At 42.2% G+C, this 14,280-nt stretch overlaps 1 protein-coding gene across 3 annotated transcripts in view; it reads left to right on the top strand.

Moving 5' to 3' along the window:
• LOC109928495 (cilia- and flagella-associated protein 69) overlaps positions 1-14,280 on the top strand; it is an 85,288-nt gene that overhangs the window by 39,301 nt on the left and 31,707 nt on the right. For all 3 annotated transcript variants that reach the window (XM_048612653.1, XM_048612662.1, XM_048612657.1), the window contains 3 exons: positions 17-181; positions 4,443-4,558; positions 9,792-9,910. In XM_048612653.1, the coding sequence (XP_048468610.1) occupies positions 17-181; positions 4,443-4,558; positions 9,792-9,910 (400 nt within the window). The remainder of the gene's footprint in view (positions 1-16; positions 182-4,442; positions 4,559-9,791; positions 9,911-14,280) is intronic.

Below are 14,280 nucleotides of genomic sequence, written 5' to 3' on the forward strand. Positions count from 1 at the left end.
TTTGTTCCCCTCCCAGATCCATATTATGGTAAAGGGAATTCATTCCATGCTGCTGGTGGCCGTGGCAGTAAGAAAGCTCAAATGTGCTACTGTCTAAGACTCCTAAGATCTATGGCATCCCTTGGTGAAGAGTTGATAAACCAGAATTTGCTCGACCAAGGAATTATTTCTCAACTTCTAGGTAAAGTGCATTTGCAATTCAATTCTAACCTAATAGTAAATTTAAATATAGAATTACAAATAAGTTGGAGAGCATTTGTGAGGTGTCCTGGCCAGTATTTAACATTCAACTAATATCATGCAGCAAAATATACTAATTGCCATTAATCTAATATGTTGTATGATACATTATTGCATATAAATTGGCAGGTGCATTTGTCTACAAAATTATGGTGATTGTACTTGTCATGAAGTGTTTTTAGATGTTCTAAGGATATGAAAGGCACCATATATATTTTCGTTCTCCCCTTTTTTTCCACTGTTCTCCTAAAATTAAGCTAGAGAATGGCTTTAAATGTTTTAAAAACATTCATGTACCTAATTCAAACATCCAATCTTAAATGAACTCAAATCATAAAAGTAAATTGGCAGTTTGACTTTGACGACATCACATTTGAAGTTGATGCTGTTCTCACTCAATCTCAAACTTGTGTACTTCATAGGAAAGGGCTCCAGTAATTTGGAGTTAAAATCCTGGTTGACTTTTCCCTTCCCATTTCAGGGTTTACAGAGATCTGTTCGAGTACTACATCTGTTCTACAAGAAGTGTAGCTGTGATTAACTGACTCAGCAGAAATAGAAGTATAAATTAGGCCTTCCTGGTCATGAAACAATACCATATCATCAAGTATAGTCCCTCCAATGTTTATTTATTTTAGAGAGTAGTGTTCCAGTGCTCTCAAGTGCACTTGAAAGATGACACATGACTTGCATTCGCTAGTACAGACCAGGAAGCACGAAGTTTCATTGGAGAAGCTGGACGGGGACATAATGAGTGCATTATGGAAATCCTAGTTAATAAATGATATTGGTAAAAATGCAGAAATGTAAATAACCTAAAGATAACTGGTATTATAGGCAAGGGGAATATAGAAAAAAAGGAAGTAACAATAACGTTCACATACTCGCTAAGGAAAAAGGTATGGAAGGATATTCAGATTCGCTCAATAGAATAATAAAATTATCCTTCTGTGGAGGACACTATACGTCATGTTAATTGATTCAAGAAATTCACAGAGCATGTGACATGTCATAGAAATTTAGTAGTTTGAAAGTTCACATGAACATAATTTAGCGTTACAATCGTTGATAAATCTTAAAGCAGCGACAGTTTTTTAAAAAAGAAATTTCCTGAATAAGAGTATTGCCACAAGGGCCAACATTTATTGCCCAAGCCAAATCACCTTTGAGAAGGTGGTGATGAGCTGTCTTCACGAACTACTCCCAGCCAGTTGGTGAGTCACACCTATGGTTAGTGTTAAAGTTCCAGATTTTTTGATCCAGCAACGGCAAAGGAATGATGACATAGCTCCAAGTCAGGCAAGTGTGTGAATTGAAGGGAGGCTTGTCGGTAGTGTTGCTCCTATGGGCCTGCTGCCCTTGTCTTTCCAGATTTTGGAAGTCATTGTTTTGGAGGGTACTGTCAAAGGAGGCTTATGAGTTGCTGTAGTGTATCTTGCAGATGGTACACACTGCTATTGCTGTTCACCATCTATGGAGGGAGTAATTGCTTAAACTAATGGATAGAGATGATGATTAGTGGGCCACTTTGCACTGGATGGTGTTGACCTTCTTGAGTGTTGTTGGAATTGCACTCATCCAGGCAAATTAAGAGTATTCCATTACACTCCTGACATTGAGAATGATAGACGGGCATTAGGGAATGGCAAGGTTAATTACTCACCACAGACCTCCCAGCTTCTGATTTGCTATTGTAACCAGAGTGTTCATATGCAAGGTTCTATTAAAATTTCTAGAAAATGGAAACCCTCAGTGTGTTGGTAGTGGGAGTGTTCAGTGATGCCGATAACATTGAATATCAAGGAGAGATAGCTAGATTGGTTAGATTATGTTTTATTAGAGATTGTCATTGCTTGACACCTCGGAGATGCCAATAATACTTGGCACTTCTCAGCCCAAAGTTGAATGTTATCCAGGCCTATTGCATGCAGGCACAGATGATTCTGTATCTCAAGAATCATTAATGGTATTGAACATTGTGCACAGCCACTTTTCACAGCTCATTTTACAAATTATGGCCCAGGCTTTCTGATCAAGATTGGAAGCCCTAATTTCAATCCTGATAGGAGAAACAATCAGATCTAATCTCGGATGAGTCCTTCCCTGGAATTTCCTGACCAGGGCCTTCTCTTCCAAAGCAGCTGAGAATAATTCAAGAGAGCACACTGTCCCCGCTTTTAGCACTTTTAGATTCATTCAGAGGATAAGGGTGTCACTGGCTAGGCCAGCATTTATTGCCCATCCTGGAGGGCAGTGAAGAGTCAAACACATTGCTTTGAGTCAGGAGTTTCATGGATTCCAGACCAGGTAAGGATACCAGTTTCCTTCCCTATGGGACATTCATGAACTAGATGGGTTTTTCTGCCTATTGACAATGGTTTCATAATAATTATCATCAGACTCTTAATTACGGATTTTTTTCATTGAATTCAAATTCTACCTTTTGCCGTGGTGGGCTTTGAAACTGGGTCCCCGGAACATTACCTTGGTGCCTGAACTAGTTTAAAGATCCTGTAGAAATTTTGAAAGCTACTGAGAGAAGCTAAGTGTGTAAGTTCGTGTGAGGTTGGGTGGCAATTGGAAGAGGGGATTAGATGAGTAAGGTGCCAGGTGAGAAAGGATATATGGTGCCAGGGAGGTGAGAGAATGTAGGGTGCCAGATGAATGTGGGACTATGTTGCTGGGTTTTGTAAGGGGCAAGGTGCCACGTGGGTGAATGGTGTAGGGTGCCAGGTGGCTGTTGGCATAGAGTAGGGTGTCAGTTAGCTGAGGGTAGTAGTGTGCCAGGTGGTTGATGTGATACGATGTCAGTTGGGTGATGGGGTAGGGTACCAAGTGGGTGAAAGATGTAGGGTGCTTGGTGGGTGAGGGATCTAAGGAGCCAAGTAAGTTGATGCATGTTTAAGGCAGGTTGAGGGGTGAGGCCAAGTCCAGCAGTGTCAGGTCAAGTCAGCGAGAGATTGGAACTGTTGGATCCATGCGGTTGGTTAAGTGGATGGGGTGTCAATTTGTTAGGGAGTGCGGTTTGGTGGCAGTTTTGTGTCAGTCAGGGGATTTCTGGTCTGGCTGGATTGGGTCGGGGACTGGGGATGTTGTGTTGTCAGAGGATGCTTTTTTAATCTTTTACCTTTCCTCAGCAACCATTAGCTACAGTGGTTTGGAATCCCAAGAAATCCCCAATTCTAAGCAATTCTTTCAGTGAGTTCCAGATATAGGATAGCATCTCAAAGGAAATTCCAATTGCCCAAGCAATTCCTATAGAGTCAGCTACATCAGGATTTTGCATAGTCCTGATTCACAATTCTAGTTTATGCTGATGCAACAACATCTCCCCATCAGAATTTCTGGATCTTTGTGACTATTTGTGTTCACTGACTCTAAAAATGTTCATTTTTCAGACACTGCCTATATTAGTCTGTTCGTCATTGTTTTGTTAAAATCTATATAGAAGAGTTTATTTTCTAATTACCGAGATAAGGTAACGGTGCCGGTGTTTAATAAATCATTACTTTTGTTTAGGATCAAGAACCACATTAAGGTGATTGGCAAAAGAAACAAAGTTAATTGGAGGAGAAACAATGTTAAACATCTTGCAGTTAGGATCTGACATTATTTAGCTGAAAGGAAGGCAGACGTTGATTCAATCAAGGCCTTCAAAATAGAGTTGGATAATTATCTGAAACTAAAAGAAATTACAGAGCAATAGGGAAAAGGCTGTTGAGTCAGGCTAGATGAGTTGCTTTCCCAGAGAACCGGCATGGAAACAGTAGGCTAACTGGTCTTCTTCTGTGCAATAACCATTCTATGATTCTATGATTTAGGCAGAATAAGTTGAAGTAATGGAGCACATCATTGTCACCTTTGGATCAAATTTCTTCCTGAATAAAAAGTATCTCATTTTGTTCTGATGAAGAATCATCAGACTCGAAAGGTTAACTCTGCTTTCTTCCCAGATGCTGCAGGCCTGCTGAGTTTCGCCAGCAATTTCTGTTTTTGTTTCAGATTTCCACCATCCACAGTTGTTTATTTTACCTCAGTTTGTTTCTCAGATTTAGGCAGTTGTTACAGACCACGGGGCCTTTTTCTGTGCTGTAGATCTCTATGATTTTATGACTCTAAATCCCCACTGTGCTTTTCTTAAAAGGTTTTTTAAGGTACTTTTTGTCATCTGAGTGATATGATGCTCAATTCATATTTGATAGATATTCTGAAAATCATGATAAACAGCTCAGAGAAAGAAACAAAGATTAATTTGGATGTGCAAACTGACATCCTCATCATCTTATCCAGCATATGTGAAAATGATATTCATAGAAAGGTGAGTAAATGCTAATCAATGCAACTCAGCTGTGACTGGTTTGGCAAAATAGCATACTGGGCTCAAATGTGTCTACACTGTGCTCGGTGTCACATACATACCTCTGAATAAGAGGTAAGTTGTCTATCGTTATCTTTTAAAAATATGTTGTGCCTCTTCCCAGTATATACTAACTGCCACTTTGACTATTAAACTAAAGAATGGAGAGGCATAGATTCAAATTGAGGCTGCAATGCCTGACTTCATATTGTTGGATTATGGATTATGATATCAATTCTGTTTGTTGCATTGGAGCTAACAGTATATTATGCCACAGCTAAAATACATTGAGTAGACAGCAATAATTGTGCAGAAGGCACTAATTGGATCATACCTGGAATACTGTAAACAGTTTTGATCCCCTTATCTAAGGAAGGATATACCGGCATTGGAGGCAGTACAGAGAAGGTTCGCTGGGTTGATTCTGGGCATAGAGAGATTGATTGCCTTATGAGGAGAGGTTAAGGAGGCTGAACCTGTCCTCATTGGAATTTAAAAGAATGGGAGGTAACTTTATTGAAAATGTAATATTTTTAGTGGGCTTGACAGGGTAGATGCAGAGAAGTTGTTTCCCCTTGTGGGAGAGTCTAGGACCAGAGGACATCATCTTAGAGTAAGCAATCGATTACTTAAGTAAGAAAGGAGAATTTGTTTTCTCTCAGAGGGTGGTGAATCTGTGGAATTCTTTACCTCAGAAAGCTCTTGAGGCTGGGTTAAACTACTTTAAATATATCCAAGGCTGCAATAGACAGAATTTTAATCAGTAAGGGATTCAAAGGGTTATGGGATAAGGTAGCAAAGTGAAGTTTGAAATTATCGTGTCAGCCATGATCCCATTGAAGGATGGAGCAGACTTGTTGAGGCAAATGGCCTACTTCTGCTCCTACTTCCTATGTCTAACTCCCTGCCAGGATTAACATTTCTATTATCCTAATATTTCTTATTTTGACACTAGCTCTAATATTGTGAAAATATTATGCTATTTTAATGTACCAGAATAAACACTTGTGATCTTCTTTGTACTTTGCTATGTACATTTTTTCCTTACTCATGGGCCAGCATTTAGTACCCATCCCTTGTTGCCATTGGGAAGGTGGTAGTGAGCTGCCTTCATGAACAGCTGCTGTCCATGTGCAGTGCGTAGACTCACAATGCTTTTAGGAAAGGAACTCCAGAATTTAGACTCAACAGCAGTGAAGAAATGATTATATGTTTCAAAGTCAGGATGGTCATTGGTTTGGAGGAGAACTTGCAGCTGGTGTTGTTCCCCTGTATCTGCTGCCCTTGTCCTTCTAAATGATAGTGGTTGTCAATTTGAAAGGTGCTGTGTAAGTGGCTTTGGCAAATTTTTGCAGTGCATCCAGTAGATTGTAGACATTGCTGCTACTGAGTGTTGTGCTAGAGTGACTGAAACGTTAATGGTGGTGCTGGAGTAACTGAATGTTTGTGGATGTAGTGCCAATCAAGCAGGCTGCTTTGTCCTGGATGGTGTCAAGCTTTTTGAGTGTTGTTGGAGCTGCACTCATCCAGGCAAGTGGGGAGTATTCCATCACACTCCTGAGCCCTACTGATGGTGGACAGGCTGTGGGGAGTCAGGAAGTGAATTACTTGTTGCAGTTCCTAGCATCTGACTTGCTCTTGTTGTAATTATATGGTGAGTCCAGTTCAATTCCTTGTCAATGGTAACCCCCAGGATATAGATGGTGGAGGATTCAGTAATGGTACCATCATTCGATGTCAAGGGGCAGTGATTAGATTGTCTCTTATTGGAGATGGTCATTACCTGGCGTTTGTGTGGTATGTACGATACTTGCCATTTGTCAGCCTGGCATATTATCCAGATTTTGCTGCAATTGAACATGACTGCTTCAGTGTCTGAGGAGCCATGAATGGTGCTGAACATTCCATCAGCAAACATTCCAGTTCTGAACCTATGATGGAGGGAAGGTCATTGATGAAGAAGCTGAAGGTGGTTAGGTTTAGGAACTCCTGCAGACATATCCTGGGGCTGAGGTGACTGACTTCCAACAACCATGACAATCTTCCTGTGTGCGAGGTGTAACTCCAGCCATTGGAGAATTTTCCCAATTGCCACTGACTCCACTTTTGCAAGGTCTCCTTTATGCCACAGTCAATCAAATGCGACCTTGATGTCAAGGGCTGTCACTCTCACCTCACCTCTGGAATTTAGCTCCTTTGTCTATTGTTTGAACTAGGTGGTAATGAAGTCAGGAGCTAAGTGGCCTTGGCAGAACCCAAACTGGGCATCACTGAGCAGGTTATTGCTGAGCAGGTGCTGCTTGAAGCACTGTTGATAACATCTTCCATCACTTTAATAATGATCGAGAGTAGACTGATGGGGCAGTAATTGACCGGGTTGGATTTGTCCTGATCTTTGTGCACAGGACACACCTGAGTAAGTTTCCATATTGCCAGGTAGTTGTTGATGTTGTAGCTTTACTGGAACAGCTTAGTTAGGGGTGCTGCAAGTTCTGGAACACATTTTCAGTGCTATTGCCAGACTGTTGACAGTATCTAAAGCATTTGCAATGTCCAGTGCCTGCAGCTATTTCTTGATATCATGAGGAGTTAGTCGAATTTGGCTGAAGACTTGCATCTGTCATGCTTAGACCACCTGGAAGAGGCAGAGATTTATCAACCGCTCGGCACTTTTGCTTCAGCCTTGCCTTTTGCATTAATATGCTGGGGTCTCCCATCATTTGTGGAGTCTCCTCCTCCAGTGAGTTGTTTAAATGTCCACCACCATTCACAACTGGATGTGGCAGGATTGCAGAGCATAGATCTGATCCATTGGTTGTGGCAACACTTAGCATTGTTTATCACTTGATATAGTAGGAACTGCAGATGCTGGTGAATCCGAGACAACAAGATGCAGGGCTGGATGAACACAGCAGGCCAAGCAGCATCATAGGAGCAGAGAGGCTGACTTTTCGGGCCTAGAACCTTCATCAGAAAAGGGGGAGGGGAAGGGGGTTCTGAGATAAATAGGGAGAAAGTGGGAGGCGGATAGAAGATGGATAGAGGAGAGGATAGGTGGAGAGGAAACAAACAGGTCGGAGAGGCGGGGATGGGGCCAGTAAAGGTGAGTGTAGGTGGGGAGTTAGGGAGGGGATAGGTCAGTCCAGGGAGGACGGACAGGTCAAGGGGGCGGGATGAGGTGGGTCGGTAGGAGATGGAGGTGCGGCTTGAGGTGGGAGGAGGGGATAGGTGGGAGGAAGAACAGGTTAGGGAGGCGGGGACGAGCTGGACTGGTTTTGGGATGCGGTAGGGGGAGGGGAGATTTAGAAACTTGTGAAATCCTAGAATACCTAGAATACTCCTCCTCCCACCCACCTTCCTGCAAAAATGCCATCCCCTATTCCCAATTCCTTTGCCTCCGCCGCATCTGCTCCCAGGATGAGGCATTCCACTCCCGTACATCTCAGTTGTCCTCGTTTTTCAAGGACCGTAACTTCCCCCCCTCAGTGGTCGAGAACGCCCTCAACCGTGTCTCCCACATCTCCCGCAACTCATCCCTCACACCCCGTCCACGCAATAACAACCAAAAAAGAATCCCCCTCGTCCTCACGTACCACCCCACCAACCTCCGGATCCAACACATCATCCTCTGACACTTCCGCCATCTGCAATCCGACCCCACCACCAAAGACATCTTTCCCTCCCCACCCTTTCCGGAGGGACCACTCTCTCCGTGACTCCCTTGTCCGCTCCACACTCCCCTCCAGCTCCACCACACCCGGCACTTTTCCCTGCACTGCAGGAAGTGCTACACCTGCCCCCATACCTCCTCCCTCACCCCCATCCCAGGCCCCAAGAAGACTTTCCACATCAAGCAGATGTTCACCTGCACATCTGCCAATGTGGTATACTGCATCCGCTGTACCCGGTGTGCCTTCCTCTACATCGGGGAAACCAAGCGGAGGCTCGGGGACCGCTTTGAGAACACCTATGCTCGGTTCGCAATAAACAACTGCACCTCCCAGTCGCGAACCATTTCAACTCCCCCTCCCATTCCTCAGACGACATGTCCATCCTGGGCCTCCTGCAGTGCCACAACGATGCCACCCGAAGGTTGCAGGAACAGCAACTCATATTGCGCTTGGGAACCCTGCAGCCCAATGGTACCAATGTGGATTTCACAAGTATCAAAATCTCCCCTCCCCTCCCCCTACCGCGTCCCAAAACCAGTCCCTAACCTATCCCCTCCTCCCACCTCAAGCCGCACCTCCATCTCCTCCCGACTAACCTCATCCCGCCCCCTTGACCTGTCCGTCCTCCCTGGACTGACCTATCCCCTCCCTAACTCCCCACCTACACTCACCTTTACTGGCCCCATCCCCGCCTCTCCGACCTGTTTGTTTCCTCTCCACCTATCCTCTCCTCTATCCATCTTCTATCCGCCTCCCACTCTCTCCCTATTTATCTCAGAACCCCCTTCCCCTCCCCCTTTTCTGATGAAGGTTCTAGGCCCGAAACGTCAGCCTCTCTGCTCCTATGATGCTGCTTGGCCTGCTGTGTTCATCCAGCCCTGCACATTGTTTATCACTTGCTGCTTATACAGTTGACACCCATGTGGTCTTGAACATGTCATTCAGAACTCGACCAGCTTGATCACTAGTACTGATGCCAAGCTACAGTTTGTGGTGGACATTGGAATATTCCACTCTCAAGTGTCGTTCAACATTAAGGAGCACTGAATCATTACCCGTGGGAAGATGGTACGTGATAATTGGCAAGATGTTTCCTTACCCATGTTTGACTTGATGCCATGAGACTTCGTGTGTCCGGAGTTAATATTGAGGACAGGACAAATCCAGGAATTGTGATGTCTGGGACATTGTTTATAAGATATGATTAGTTCCATGACTATGACCCCCTCCCCTATTTCTAAAGAAGGGTCCCGACCTGAAACGTCAACTTTCCTGCTCCTCTGATGCTGCCTGGCCTGCTGTGTTCCTCCAGCTCCACACTGTGTTATCTCTGACTCCAGGATCGGCAGTTCTTATTATCTCATTAGACCTGAAATAGCCTGTTTCTTTCTTATAATAGCTTCCTGATTTAAAAAGAACGTCTAGCACTTTTCTCATTCTTATTTCAGATTTCTCGCATGTGCAATAAGTTAATTTGCTGTTAATACAAAATAACTTCAGTGCTTTCTTTTGTTATGTATTAGGAGCTTTTTGGTGCCTTCGGAGTAGATATTCTGGCCAATCTATTAAAGATTGACCCAAACAAGTTCTATAGTGGCAAGGGTCACAACAAGCTTATACTGGCAACCGTAGACTGTATCTGGTAAGTTCTTTGTTATAATGCTGCAATAAATGTTTTCAGTTGCTGTTCTCTCAGTAGCTGTTTTGTTTTTCACCGTGGAATAAACGCAGAACTGTACAAATTTAACATAGTTTACTTAATGTATTCACAAAGTAACATAATATTATGTTTTTATAAGATATTTTATAAGGGTATAAGTTACACTGTTATTGTGTTATATGTAAACATATTATGAAATCTCACATTATTAGCTGTGTTTTACCTTTTAATGTTTTTGTACCTTCACATTGTGGTGTAATCAGTATAGTGCATGGGGCTTGTTTTATTTAATGACTAAAAGCCTGCATCAACAATATATCTATGCTGTGAGTGCAAAGCAATTTCAGAGGACAATTTTTTTTATTATTCATGGGATGTGGATTTGCTGGCTGGCCAGCATTTATTGCCTGTCCCTAGTTGCCCTAGAGAAGGTGTTAGTGACCTGCCTCTTGAACCACTGCAGTATACATGCTATATATTGGTCAAAAATGTAGTTAGGGAGGGAGTTCCAGGATTTTGACCCAGCAGCAGTGAAGGACCAGTGATATGTTTCCAAATCACGATGGTGAATAGCTTGAAGGGGAACTTGCGGGCACTGGTGTTCCATGTACCTGCTGCCCTTGTCCTAAATAGAAGTTGTTGTCAATGTGAAAGGTGCTGTCTAAGAATCTTTGGTGAATTTCTGCAGTGCATCTTGCAGTAAGTACACACTGTTGCTACTGAGCGTTGATGGTGGTGGAAGTGGATGCTTGTGGATGTGGTGCCAATCAGTAGGCTGCTTTGTCCTGGATAGTTTCAAGCTTTTTGAGTGTTTTTGGAGCTGCACCCATCCAGGCAAGCTTTAAAATTCATGACCATCTAATTTGAGAACTTTTAAATATAAATAATTGTTTTTAATTGTTACCTCATTTTAGGACTGAAACAATAATCATGTCTTTGTTAATTAACCCCATTAAGATCAGCTTTAATCTCTCCACTGCTAACTGCTTTCCTTCCCACTTTTCCCGATAATGTTTTCACTTATGTCTTTCATCCCCTTAACCTGAAGACATTAACTTTTTTGTTCAGATTCAGTTCCACGGGTAGTGTCTATTCTAAGGCCAGTAACTGGCAAAAGACTGTTGTACTAGAAAGGTTTACTTCTGATCTTACTCTATCCTCAAAACACACATTTCCCATGGAAGACATTGAACTGAAGTGATGGGATGCTGCTGTCAATTATAGCACATTAGTTGTCCAGCTGAAATAAGCTAAGCTTGCCTGAACCAAGAATAAAACGGGTATCTTAATAAAATATAAGCAAAAAATGTTGGAAATGCTCAGGAAATTTTAGTAATATCTGTAGAGAGAAAAAGAGGCAGATTTTATGGTGGAGCGCAGAAGGCTCGCACATCCCCCTCACCCCGAACAAAAATGAAAACTTAGCAGCAAGTCAGATGACCAAGAACAAGCCTCCCCTGTGTTCATAATGCACTTCAGGCGGACTAAATTAGTACACAGCAGCATTTCTGCCCCTCAGTGGTAGTAGGTCCCACCCTCAGAAACTGATAGGCCCACCAAGGAGGCCTAACACAATCCCAGATCCAGTTAAATCAGGGAACTTTGGGCAGGGGAGGCCATTGCCCCTGATGTGCAAAAAGCAGCTTCAAAACAGAGTACTCCACTTACTGCCCACCAATTTAAAGCTTTAAAAAAACAAGCTGCCCACTCCTGCCTGCCTGCCCACAATGACCATATTATAGCATGGACAGACTAATATTAGAGTCAGTTGAGCTTTTAGCAAGCTCAATTGACTCAGAATTATCCATTACATATAGTGGCCATGTTACTGATTTCAGTGCCCGTCTAGCTTATTTGGGAATTACCTCAGGGTGAGTGGGAAGGTGGTGGGTGGGGCACTCATCCTAATTTACATGCCCCCTGCCAAAACTACGCGTAATATCTGACCGCAGGATTAATATTTCAGGTTGATTTCCTTTAATCTTCTTTATCTACTCACTTGCTCAATTCTTTACAGCCTTAATCAGAGAGACAAAAATAGCCAGTTCCATACCATTAAGGAAGTAGTAGCAGGATAGTTTATAAAGCATGATACTTCAAGCAGCATCAACATTCTATTATGAAAAAAAAATTATTTTGGCAAATTTATTACAGAATCACAAAATGGTTCCTGAATAAAAGGAGACTATTTAGGCCATCATATCCGTGCTGTCTCTCTGACAGGGCAATTCAACAAAAGTCAATCCTCTACTTTCTCCCCATAGCCCTATACATTCCTCCTCTTCAGATAATAATCCAGTTCGTCTTGATTGAACTTCCTCCATCAAACTCTCAAGCGACATATTCCAGATCCAAACAACTTGCAAAGTATTTTTTGCTAACTGCCTTAAACTGTTTACTCTAGTTCTTAATCCTTCCATTAATGGGAATGGTTCTTCCTATGAATTCTGTCCAGAGCCCTCGACTTTATCAAATCTTCGTTCAACCTTCTTTTCTCCAAGGAAAGCATGATGTGGAGGTGCCGGTGTTTGGATTAGGGTGGACAAGGTCAGAAGTCACATGACACCAGGTTATAGGCCAACAGGATTATTTGAAATCACAAGCTTTCGGAGCACTGCTGCTCCGTCACTTCACCTGACGAAGGAGCAGCGCTCCGAAAGCTTGTGATTTCAAATAATCCTGTTGGACTGTAACCTGGTGTCGTGTGACATCTGAACAAGGAAAGCAGTCTCAGCTTCTCTAATTGAGCGATGTAACATAAATTCCTCATTTCTGAAACCATTCTTATAAATCTTTTCTTCACTCGTTCTATTGCCTTGACATCCTTAATAAAGATTTAAATTTTCGCAAACTCGCCACAATTCATTCCCTCTAAGCTGCCTGGCAGCCCTGTCACAGCAAGGGTGGTCCACGCAGTGGCCGGAGAGATTAGAAGGAATGTCGGTTTAGAATGAACAAGTTTAACATATTTTAGATGTTTGATATAACATTCTTACTTCTGTACCCTGTGCCCTTATTAATGAAACTTAACATGTGTTATGCTGTATTTACCACTCTGTCAACCAGTCCTGTGATCTTAAATCTGTTATGCTTATATATTCCAGGTCCCTTCTGCTCCTTGTGCCTCTTTTAGAATTGTATGCTTTATTTTCTATTGCCCTCCCCAATCTTTCAACAAATTGAATCATCTCACATTTTTCTGTATTAAATTGCATCTGCCTTATGTCTTCCCAATTGACAAATACTGTTCCTTTTATTGCATGACTCTAATTTTGCCCATAAATCAATTCTATGGAACTTCATCAAATGTCTTTTGGAACTATAAGTACAACTCATTAATAGCGTTACCCTCATCAACCCTGTCTGATAAAAGCATAAGCACATTAGTTGAACACAATTTACCTTTAATATATCCATGCTAGCTTTCATTAACTAACCTGCATTTGCCCAAGAGACTATTAACTTTCTTAGAAATTATTGGTTCTGGAAGTTTCCTTAACACTTAAGTTAAACTGACTGGTATGTAGTTGTTGGGCATAGCTTCGCACCTTTTTTGAATAAGTGCAATTCCCTAGTCCCCTGACATCATCCTTGAATGTATGGAAGACTGGAAAATTATGGCCAATGTCTCCAAAATTTTCACTTCCTCATCCCATAATATCCTTTGATTGAATCTGATCCTGGTGAATTATCAACTTTAAGTGTACATCTGTTCTCAAACTCACTCTTTGCTTCACTTATTTAATCCTTCTCTGAACCTTCTCCATTCAGTTTAATTCTCTGTTGGACCCTGTATCCACCTGACAGCCATCATAAATGCATTTTTATTCTTCATCTTAATGTCCATCTATTTTTTGAACCATGGAGCTCTGAATTTAATTACTTTGCCTTTCACCTATGTGAAAATATACCTTTACTCTGTCTGAACTATCTCTTCTTTAAAGACTTTCTTGCTTACATTGTTCATTTACAGTGTTGGCTTTCAACCCTTGATTCCAGTTTATCTGAATCAGATCTATTCTTACCCCTCGAAGTTGGCTTTTCTGCAGTTAATTATTTTCACACCTTTACTCCTTGACTATGATAAAATGAACACAACCCCCTAAGTGTTCTCTGACTAATACTTGTTCCACTTGGCCCACCTCATTCCTAAGAAACAGGTTTAGCAGTGCCCATTCCGTTGTTGGACTGGAAATATACTGCTGTGGAATATTCTCCTGAATATACTCTAGCAACTATTGCCCCACTCTTTTAGTGGTATCTCAGTCTACATTCGGATAAAGTCTCCCTTTGTATTTCTCTATAATGTTTTTACAAATTCGTTCCTGTACATCTTTCCCACCAGTTGGTGG

The sequence above is a fragment of the Rhincodon typus genome, chromosome 2 (genome assembly GCF_021869965.1).
Source record: "Rhincodon typus isolate 14 chromosome 2, sRhiTyp1.1, whole genome shotgun sequence".
Classification (NCBI taxonomy): domain Eukaryota; kingdom Metazoa; phylum Chordata; class Chondrichthyes; order Orectolobiformes; family Rhincodontidae; genus Rhincodon; species Rhincodon typus.